We start from the raw sequence: 10,272 nt of genomic DNA, 5'->3' as shown, positions 1-10,272 counted from the left end.
TGACAGAAAACGATCCAACAGCTTTTGCGAAGAATTCTTTACTTATTCCTCTGACAACACACCTCTTACAAATTTCAAAAACAACACAGAGAAAAACATTGGACTGTTGTAGTATACATAAGTCTATAATATGTTCCCTATCTAGTAATAATAGAGGAAAAATAAAAGAAGAAAGACCTCCGGTGACATTAGCATCACATGCCCTGAGCAACACCGATATACACATGCACTATTACAAGCCAGAGCAAGAAGCCAATAGTGCCACCACCAGCGCTAAACAACCAGAGACTGCTACTATCACAAGAAGAATAGAAAAACATCGTATTCAGTCTTATGCCATGCTGTGCATAGAAAGATTCTGAGATACGACCAAATGCAAAGTCCAAACATTTGCAACATCAATCACAATCATTCTACACTTCCTCCCTGTCTCGGCTGCTACTCTTCAAGATATTGTACTTGCAGAGGGGGCAGGTAGCATTAATATACAGCCACTTATCTACACAGGCACAGTGGAAGTGGTGTCCACAAGGAAGTTCCCTTAGCTCAACTCCGTCGTCATAAGCAGAGAGGCAAATGCAACACTCCTACAAGTTAAAAGAAGCATCATTTTTCGCAAGTCTTAATTGAACAAGGAAACAAGTTTCATTATGACATGAACAGAAATAGACTCATAATGCCACATGTCTTCAGATTGCCATCATGTGATCTTCTAAAAGGGAGAAGAAAGGCATCCAACTGACAAAACCAGGAAAAGAAATGAATTAAAGTATCGAAATACATACTGCATCCTCCTCTGAAAGAATGTGTTCCACTGGTGAATCTGTGCCACATTCAGTCATTACTCCACCCAGAGGTCCTTGCTCATCACCATTACCTGTAAGCTTCTCATCATTGTCGACCCTCCGGAATTTGAATTTGGAGAGCTGCTCAATGTCTTCTTTGGATGCACCTTCCTGTTTGAACAGGTTGCATAAAAGATTGAAGGGAAAAAAAAAAAGATATTGGTCTACAAACTACAATATGTAACATAAAAATGTTGACCAAAGCTGCATGCCACACCACAAGTGCAAGCAGGAAAAGATGAAAACTTCATGCCCAAATTTTGGCATAAAAGCCAAAAAAGCTGTATACTGACATCTCTCTCTTACCCCTGTCATTTTCCTATTCAACGATTCTATCCAATATCTGATTCTGTCTAGTTCATTTGTCCAAACTGTATATTTCTCAGAACACAAAAACTTGGAAAAAGCAGATTTGACAGCTTTGAGGTCCATCTCTATCAAAATTACACATTTTTGCGTGTTTAACTCTCTCTCAATTTATATTTACATCTGATAATAACAAAACTTCACTTATTAAAAACGCTCAATGCACATTGTCAACATTCAACTCAGTCAAATTTTAGGACTACAAATCCTCAAATAAGTTTCAGCTAGCACATCTCACTCACACGGGCAATGCCAAAAGGAATGAAAAGTTTCTAATAAAATGGCCTCAAGATAATGATTATACTGCAGCTATTAAAAATTCAGGAAAGGGACACGCATAGAGTAGAGTATGAGCTACCTGGTCTGCAACAGCATATAAGATTGCTATAATACAGGGAAGACAGCAGCAAACAGCAATACCAATGATACATGCCAGAGCCACACAGAAAACGACAAAGAACACATCAAAACCAAGAAATATGATACAAAGCCTGCAAATCAAAAATCAGATTACGAACGGTAAGATACAACTGCCACGAAAACACTTCACTGATCAAATTCAACAAAGCAGTTAGCCAGAACAAACCAGTAGAGTTGAGGAGAATTATGTGACAAAGCTTGACCACCAGCAGATACCCAGTAAAACCCAATAATCCACCATATAAATGAGAACATTGTATTCGCAGATTCCAAATGCTTCGCTACGCTGCTGTAAAGAATTAATACACAAACGGTGAACCAAATTTCATATGCCATGTGTGTCCACTTTATAATCTCAGAAACACTAATTAAACACAGCAAAATGTTAAAGACCTAACGCTACTCAAACCTAACACTTGTCTATTGTTATGTAAATTATATTTCATGAGTACTAATGAAACTTAGTAAGAAAGATTGAACACAGAATCAAATTCCAATGAAAAAGAATATACCTTGTTCCGTCATGATCTTCGAGCTGGGCCAGAGTAACATACTCACCAGAATCACCTCGTGACCCAGAACTCAAATTCCCATCACTACCAATCCCGAATCCAACTCTTCTCCTTCTCCTTCGCCTTCTTCTATACTCAACACAAACACAAACCATATGTAACACACACTGCAACCCATATCCAACAATCCATAACCTCAAAGGCATACTTGGATCCTCTTTCCTACTCATTATTAACACCCCTATTGCCACTGCTACAAACGCAAAATTCCATAATATATCAAGGATCACCACTGGCTTCGAATATGCCCAATCACTCTGCCTTTCCTCCAGCTGCTCCGCCGCCGTCTCCCGCACCAGCATCGATGGCTCTCGCATCATGCGCCGGCTGCTTGCGCGGCGGAGGAACCGCGCTGCTTCCCGGAGGGATTGTCGCCGGGATGAACTGTTGGACTCCCCTTGTGATCCCGAGGAAAGTAAAGGCGTCGTATCGACGATGTCATCGTTGGATCGAATTGGGTTTGGGTGTGAGGTCGGGTTAGTGGTGGACATTTTTGGGGGGTTTATATTACTAGAAAGAACTGAGGATTTTCTGTTGTCTGTTTAGGCCATGAAATTAAGAAGAGGATTTTTATTAGATTTGAGGATTTTAGAATTTTAGATTGATGAATTGATGTAAATACTATCGGGATTTGGAATTGGAACGGCGAGACAATCGAGAGAGAGAGGCTGATAAGGTTATCGAAAGAATTGGGTCTTTTGTTTTTTTTTTTTTTTTTGGTATTTTTCTTTTTCTTTTTCTTTTTTTCTTTTCAGGTGGTGATGGTGTATACGGTAATTACTAATTACAGTTGAGCAATTAAAGCTTCCACATGCTGGTGGATGCTATCATAATCATTATTATAATTACATACTTTCTTTTTAATTTTTTAAAATATTTCTAATTTCAGAATTTTATTTCTTATACTAAATCTACGAAATGATAATTATTTCCGAATAGCTAAGTTTAAATCTTATTTTATTTATTTCATACTGCTATATATAAATTGAAATTCTTATATCTATATATTTTCATATGTTTATGATAAAAATATTAATTCTCAGCTAAATTTGATATTTTATATTTTTTATAGAACAAAATTAAATATATATAATCTATGATCTTAAATTGTTGTGGATGAATATTATTAATATATATTTATAATTTTTAAAAAAAATTTCAAATTTTATATTCATTATAAATTCTAAATTGATTTTCCAATTACTTATTTTATATATTCATTTTTGAAAAGCTTAGAGTTTTATATTTGTATATTTTAATCTTATTATTGATAAATATTAGTAAAAAATTAATGTTACATAATATTATATTATTCTAATTTCATTGAACTTTCAATTAAAATGATAAAATGATATGATTATTTTTATTTGTGCCTTAAAATATAAAAAAGAAGAAATCCAACCCAAGTGGAGCATTATAGAAGCCAAAATTAGTGGTTTTATTGAGATATATGATGTAATAAAAATCCAAAAGCAGTAATGGGTTTATCCAGGGTTTCTTGCTTCGGGGCTGCTGAGTTAATTAACCGCCTATGGTTCAGCTCTTGGCAGCTGAGGTTCAACGGAAACCATTGATTGGCCCACGCAACTCCGTGATTCTAATGAGTCATCAATTATAATTTATTTTCAAGGCAAGACGAGTTTCTCATTCTACTATTAAGAATTATAATAAGATAAAAGAAGAAGAAGAATAATAAGAAAGCTTCCCCTCATTACTACTTTGAAAACATATATATGAAAATGATAAAATCCAAAACAAAAAAAAGGAGAAGTTTATTGGCCAACCTGTCACATGATAGAAATCAATTCTTATATAATAATAATAAAAAGGATGTTTCAATATTTTACCTTAAGATATTAGTAATTTGTCAATCTTTCTGAAATAATCATATTCCATTGTGTCTCCAAAATTAATGTCTTTTCCAATTATGATGTGATCAAATTGATTTTATCATTCCTAATAAAAAGAAAAGAGAATTTATCATTCATTAACATTAATTGATATTTTACTATTTTAGTGATGAATATAAATTTATTATATTTATATATAATTTGTTGTGAATTAAGTTCTCAATAAATAAATAATATTTTATTTTGATATTTATGGACGGAAAAATTTATAAATTTATGGTTATTAATTGACCCATATAATTAAAAAATAATTGGACAAAATTAATAAAAGAGTTATGTATATTTTATGTTAGTTTATAATTTAATACTAAAAATTAAATTTTTAAAAGATTAGACTAAACTAATTTTAGTTTCCATTGGTTAGAGTAAAGAAATATTATTGATTATATTTATTAGTTAAAATAAATAACTATAAAAGAAAGAAAGCTTACAATATGGACAATTGTTTTTGACTTCAAGCATCTATTAATACCAGCTATAGTTCCCATTAATCATAAGAAATTCTATTATCCGTTTAAGAAAGATATGTTTTCCTTTTCTGTTTTAAATATTAGTTTAATTATAAAAAATATATTAATCAGATATAATTAATTTCTATATTCTATAGTTTATATTGTAAGATATTAAATTATAATTTTTATACAAAGTTTAGTAAGAGTACCCTAAGGAAATAATGACAAAGATCAACAATAAAGAAGAAAGTTTGTCTTTTTATTACACATTGTTTGAGGGTTTTAAAAATCTTATATTATTTGAAAAGAAAGTATAATCTAAAAGATAAAGTTATTAGCCTTTCAAAGAAAAAAAGTTATTAAAGAATTTTAGAAATTGCCAAATCTCTTTTTTTTTTTTTAATTCACAGCCTTAGTTCACCAATCAGTTATAATTTATTATATATTAATCCTTAACACCTTAATTTATTATTTATTTTTTCAAATAAGATAAACTCTTTCATATCTTTTAACTCCCTATTTATTTACATAAAATTTTATTTTATTTTATTTTTAATTTTTTGCGGAATATAGTTTGAGAATTAATATTTTTTTTTATTTTCACCTAGCACTATCGAGCACGTGGCAGTTCGGATTCTGCGACGTGAGACTGCCATCCGGATGGATAATACAGGTGGCGGTACAAGAAGGCAGGTTTGGTATACGTGGCAGTGGCTATAGCACCTGGCCCGACCCAAAGGAATGGCCAAGCCTACAAGAGGTTTCTTTTGATTTGGTAACCCCAAATTGGAGCAATTTCCCTCCAAATTGAAAGGGTTTTAGAGAGGAGGAGAGCGGGAGAGAGAGCGAGTGTCAACAAATGGCAACATCATCTTCTTCATCGGCCACTCAAAACTACGACGTTCCATGGGTAGAGAAATATAGACCGTCCAAAATCTGCGACATTGTCGGGAACGAAGATGCCGTCTCCCGCCTCCAAGTCATCGCACGGGATGGCAACATGCCTAACCTAATCCTATCCGTACGTTTTCCCCTTTCTAATTTATTTAGACTAACTGCTGACGAGTAAAGTACGTTCACTCAATTTTTCTTTATAAGTTACGAAATTCCTTAAACCCTAATCTGTTATTGTGATTAATTATAATGGTTTCAGGGTCCTCCTGGAACTGGTAAAACTACAAGTATACTAGCTCTTGCACATGAGCTTTTAGGACCTAATTATAAGGAGGCTGTTCTGGAGCTAAATGCTTCTGATGATAGGTAATTCAATTAATATTGCAAGTTTTGTGCCTCTTCAATTTTCTGATGCATTTAGTTACTTAATTTTGGGTTTTGTTTAATTGTATTATAGGGGTATAGATGTTGTGAGGAACAAAATCAAAATGTTTGCACAAAAGAAAGTGACTTTACCTCCTGGAAGACACAAAGTCGTAATTCTTGATGAGGCTGATAGGTGGGGAACAGATAGCACTTTTATTCGATTTATACAATTTTCTTCTGTTGTATGTTCGTGTTTGATTTTGTTTTTCTTTTTCGGGTTGTCTTTTGTTGTGCTTATACCAGCATGACATCTGGAGCGCAACAAGCTTTGAGGAGGACAATGGAAATATATTCAAATTCTACACGTTTTGCTCTTGCTTGCAATACTTCTTCTAAAATTATTGAGCCTATTCAGAGTAGATGTGCGCTTGTTCGATTTTCAAGATTATCTGATCAAGAAATTCTTGGTCGTCTCATCATTGTTGTTCAAGCGGAAAAGGTGAAAATTTAAGATTCTGCGTTACAGCACATAGCTGAACACTTGTACCATATCCTTGATTTATGTTTTTTGCTTGCGCTGATCCATTTATTGACCAGTTGTTGTTTCTGAATTTGGACATATATACCTGCTTTAGTGAAGCCTCGTCTGTCTCCTGAATATTTAAGTTCTGTATTTCTTTTGTAATGTTTTTTTGGTCAAAGTTATAGTGAATCTGGAGAATCAGAGCCTTGAGTTTGCGTCAACTATCATGTTAATCAAGCCGACTGCAAGAGGGCGCATCAATTAGTTGCTACTGAAGAGAAAATGATCGTGAAACACTAATATATGAAGCTTGCTAAACTGTCACATGATAATGAAAGACAAAGTATTGGTCAGGAGGCAGATGATTACAATCCTGCTAATTTGAAGGGGCAAATCACACATTCAGATAAAATTTCAATTGGGTGCTTCAGCAGTGAAAACTGGGTGGTGCACGATATGAAGTGGCACTTGTGTGATCATATTGAATGACTTTGTTGAAACTAGGAACCTAGATTTAATTCTTAAACTTTAGGTTGGAGCTTAGATTTTCTGGCAAAAGGATTTTAGCACCTCAGAACTAAACTTAGCAATGATTCTTTGACATGGCTCAAAGAAGTTTTGATCCTCTAGTTACAGACATATTGCACTCCTAATTTACTATGTCGATGTTATTGGTGCATGTATTATGGCATCTTAACTTGTATCTTGTAATCAATTTAGGTTCCATATGTTCCTGAGGGCCTTGAAGCTATCATATTCACTGCTGATGGAGATATGAGGCAGGCATTGAATAACTTGCAAGCTACGTATAGTGGATTTCGGTTTGTCAACCAGGAAAATGTTTTCAAGGTTTTAAGTTATATTTTCTATTATTACTTTGGTATTAGCAATCTGTGTGTGCTGTGACAAATTTAATCCTGTTTGTTGCTTTTCAGGTTTGTGACCAGCCTCATCCATTGCATGTAAAGAACATGGTTCGCCATGTGATGGAGGGAAAGTATGATGATGCTTGTTCTGGTCTGAAGCAGCTTTATGACTTGGGCTATTCCCCTACTGACATAATCACAACCCTTTTCCGTATTATAAAGAATTATGATATGGCGGAATATCTGAAATTGGAATTCATGAAGGTGATTGCACCATTCAAACTTGATGGTCTGTCTAAGATCTTGATCACAACTTCTTTTTATTGATTCTTCTGAATTTGTAGGAAACTGGATTTGCCCATATGAGAATCTGTGATGGGGTAGGTTCCTATCTTCAGCTATGTGGCCTTTTAGCTAAGCTTGCGCTAGTTCGTGACACAGCCAGAGCAGCATAAGATATTAGTTCTGTTTTATTGTGGTGATAGGGAGTTGCCATTGTAAACCTCGGTTCTATTTTGATGTTCAGGAACACCCCTTGATAATGGGACCAAGAGTGCATTTTGTGGCAGTTTCTACGACTTGTAACTGAATTATTATGAAGATTTTAGTAGTCAAACATTTATGAAAGTTGCTCGTGTTCTTTTCTTGTGAAGTGTTCCTGAAACTGAGTTAAATAAACACACTTGTAAAAATACATAAAATTAATACTGGTGCAAGGTTTTTCCAGTGCAACTTCCAGAATAGACTGGAAAAAAAAAACTTGATTACATTTAAGTTGAAAGTACACGAACGGGGCAGCATAAGTTTAGATGCCTCGCAGTGGAATAAAACAAACTTAAGCTAGTTATCCACTGCTTATTACATGCAGGATATGTATTAGCGGAATCTTTTTTCCGATGATATTTTAGACTTGGAATTATGGTAAATCAGTTAACCACATTGCAGACCCTTCGTATTTGTCCTTGAGAACCTGTTAAGGGACTTATATTGCCCATTTTCACCATGGCAGACGCAAAATCAGAGCTGAAAACTGAAGAATCTCTGCTATACTGGTTGACAATACTGTCGGTAGCTCCACCGCTGAAAAGTACTTGATCTGATTGGAGAAGGCCCTTCTTTTGGATAAGATTTCTGAAGTAGTTGTTATCAAAAATATTGGGGGTCACCAAATCTAGTGGTGCTAGATTGCTGTCTCCACTGCCACTGGCAGCTGGACACTGGCTTCTTCTAGTTGCAGCAAAGCCAGCATCAATATCACTTGCGTTGTTGTAAATCCTACCACGGAATGTCACACATTGTGCTTGCCCTATCGTATGTGCTCCTGCGAATTCCAAACAAATCTTTCAGCCATCTTCGATGTAATTACAAACATAGAAACACACATGTGGAAACAAGTTCTGCCTCATCAGTCCTTATCTGAACACAGCCATCAACAAAACACGATTGGAAACCATTTAATAAAAATAAATAGCAACTGCACTTGTAGACCACAAGCTTTAGCCATTTGAAAAAGGTCTGAAGTTTGAATTGTTTTGGTAAAAAAAAAAAAAAAGTTACGAGTCAACTACTAAAGCCACAGACCTGAAAGGGCAACCATATCCCTTTGACTCAAACCTTTGCTGCCGAACAGAGAAGTGAGCCTGTCAAGGCTATCTGTGAAGGCAGGAAGGTTGCTATCAGCTAAACTTCGGCTTGCTGTGGTGGAGTCCCTTCTTCCAAGGTTCACTGACCATGAAGGTCCACTAGCCTGTTTCATATGCAAAGATTATATTAATGAATAAATACATCTCATGCTCGGGCTAACAAAAATTATAATAGCGAACTCACAGCAACGGAAGCATCGCGAGCTGCTACAGCAACAATGTCTGCACATGAAACAATTCCAGGACACCTGCTCTCTAGTTGGGATTTGATATTGTCAATGACATCAAATCCTCTGACAGAATTGGCATTATTGCGTGCAGTTTTCTCGCCAGTCATTGTTGGTGTATCGTCCAGCAAGATTGAGCCATCACAACCCTGCAATACAAAAATCAATAATAACTTAGCCTAGTAGTTTTTCACTTTCTCAAGAACTCGGCAGGAAGAAACAACTAAAACAAGTAAATTCATTTACCTGAACAAAGCAATCATGGAAATGAAGGCGAATAAGCGAAGCAGCCATTCTTTGCTCGCGCGAGACTGCTGTACTAATAGCTCCCTTTATAGTACTTAGGGCAGAAGGACATGTATTATCATAGAAGTTTGAAGAAAGCTGTGCCTTACATGGCAAGCTTGAGAAAATCATTAACATTACCATGCAAAGAAGAGATAAACGGGAAGCCATTCTTTTTCAACAAAATGCTAAGCAACTCAGAGTAAAACAATGGGAGATTCCTAGTACAGGGCGAGGAAGGAGGCAAAGGAACCATATCCTATTTATAATGTCCAAATCTTAAAATGTAGTGACCTGTTCCCCAGTGGAGTACTCCTAAAGTCATAGCATTTAACATATTATAATTCAGGTCAGCTGTAACGAAACTTCAATAAACCTTGCATTTTTCTTCTTGGCTTTACCCTTTAGTGCTTTTAATTTGTTTAATAAAAGAAATCAAATAAAGAAATGAAAAACATGTAACCACATGAACCTTGCTTGATTTGATATTCATGTAATTTTTCCGGCGTGCGCGTTTCTTACTTTTGCAAACTACTGATTAAGTTTGCTTTTTTTAAAAGTAATAATTAATTAACCCAGTAGTTTACCTCAGTTCATTATCGAAGTTAACAATTCATTTTCTCCGGAAGAGAGTAATGGCTGTAACTAAATCATAACAATAATATATTTGTCAATCCCTTAGTTTCCATGCGCATGGCTAGAATGAGAAACCCTCTTCTTTTTATTTATTTCTTAATAGCAAATGAAGAACAAGCAAAAGAGTTACAATCTAACTCTTTAACAGAGTTTACAACCCAACACAAAAATACATATTGATTAACCTTAAAAATTCCAGATCGCTGACTGCAAAAAGGCCCATTTAATATTATACAAATATGAAAATTTAACATATACTCTGAAAAT

The 10,272-nt window shown here is 34.9% G+C and overlaps 3 protein-coding genes across 4 annotated transcripts; 1 reads left to right on the top strand and 2 right to left on the bottom strand.

The window, feature by feature from the left end:
• Nucleotides 1-2,961, bottom strand: LOC8265441 (E3 ubiquitin-protein ligase At1g12760). 2 transcript variants are annotated; one of them, XM_002509694.4, is made up of 5 exons: nt 2,144-2,961; nt 1,798-1,920; nt 1,570-1,702; nt 786-956; nt 1-587 (listed from the first exon to the last, which is right to left on the bottom strand). In XM_002509694.4, the coding sequence occupies exons 1-5, from the start codon at nt 2,692-2,694 to the stop codon at nt 414-416; spliced, it is 1,152 nt and encodes a 383-aa protein (XP_002509740.1). In that variant the 5' UTR covers nt 2,695-2,961; the 3' UTR covers nt 1-413. The 2 variants fall into 2 exon arrangements, with proteins under 2 accessions (XP_002509740.1, XP_015571389.1); XM_015715903.3 differs by having other exon boundaries at nt 1,798-1,917.
• A 2,360-nt stretch (nt 2,962-5,321) lies between these two features.
• On the top strand, nt 5,322-7,860 carry LOC8265440 (replication factor C subunit 2). The gene is made up of 7 exons (XM_002509693.4): nt 5,322-5,586; nt 5,719-5,825; nt 5,917-6,018; nt 6,129-6,324; nt 7,069-7,197; nt 7,284-7,478; nt 7,559-7,860. Exons 1-7 carry the CDS (start codon nt 5,425-5,427, stop codon nt 7,667-7,669), a joined length of 1,002 nt encoding a protein of 333 aa, XP_002509739.1. The 5' UTR covers nt 5,322-5,424; the 3' UTR covers nt 7,670-7,860.
• Nucleotides 7,855-9,618, bottom strand: LOC8265439 (lignin-forming anionic peroxidase). Its single transcript, XM_002509692.4, has 4 exons — nt 9,331-9,618; nt 9,042-9,233; nt 8,796-8,961; nt 7,855-8,535 (listed from the first exon to the last, which is right to left on the bottom strand). The coding sequence occupies exons 1-4, from the start codon at nt 9,538-9,540 to the stop codon at nt 8,141-8,143; spliced, it is 963 nt and encodes a 320-aa protein (XP_002509738.1). The 5' UTR covers nt 9,541-9,618; the 3' UTR covers nt 7,855-8,140.
• Between the last annotated feature and the right edge of the window lie 654 nt (nt 9,619-10,272).

Source organism: Ricinus communis, chromosome 5 (genome assembly GCF_019578655.1).
Source record: "Ricinus communis isolate WT05 ecotype wild-type chromosome 5, ASM1957865v1, whole genome shotgun sequence".
Taxonomy (NCBI): Eukaryota; Viridiplantae; Streptophyta; class Magnoliopsida; order Malpighiales; family Euphorbiaceae; genus Ricinus; species Ricinus communis.
This window is presented reverse-complemented; position numbering and strand designations above follow the sequence as displayed.

Bases quoted from the DNA above. Each gene is read 5' to 3' on its own strand.
- LOC8265439 (XM_002509692.4), bottom strand. From the start codon at position 9,540: ATGGCTTCCCGTTTATCTCTTCTTTGCATGGTAATGTTAATGATTTTC. The intron at 9,234-9,330 runs GTAAATGAATTT...TTTGTATTGCAG, and splicing joins TCCATGATTGCTTTGTTCAG to GGTTGTGATGGCTCAATCTT. The intron at 8,536-8,795 runs GTCTGTGGCTTT...TGGAATTCGCAG, and splicing joins GGATATGGTTGCCCTTTCAG to GAGCACATACGATAGGGCAA.
- LOC8265441 (XM_002509694.4), bottom strand. From the start codon at position 2,694: ATGTCCACCACTAACCCGACCTCACACCCAAACCCAATTCGATCCAAC. The intron at 1,703-1,797 runs GTTTGTTCTGGC...TTTGATTTGCAG, and splicing joins AATTCTCCTCAACTCTACTG to GCTTTGTATCATATTTCTTG. The intron at 588-785 runs GTATGTATTTCG...TTTAACTTGTAG, and splicing joins TTCTTTCAGAGGAGGATGCA to GAGTGTTGCATTTGCCTCTC.
- LOC8265440 (XM_002509693.4), top strand. From the start codon at position 5,425: ATGGCAACATCATCTTCTTCATCGGCCACTCAAAACTACGACGTTCCA. The intron at 5,587-5,718 runs GTACGTTTTCCC...TAATGGTTTCAG, and splicing joins TGCCTAACCTAATCCTATCC to GGTCCTCCTGGAACTGGTAA. The intron at 6,325-7,068 runs GTGAAAATTTAA...TAATCAATTTAG, and splicing joins TTGTTGTTCAAGCGGAAAAG to GTTCCATATGTTCCTGAGGG.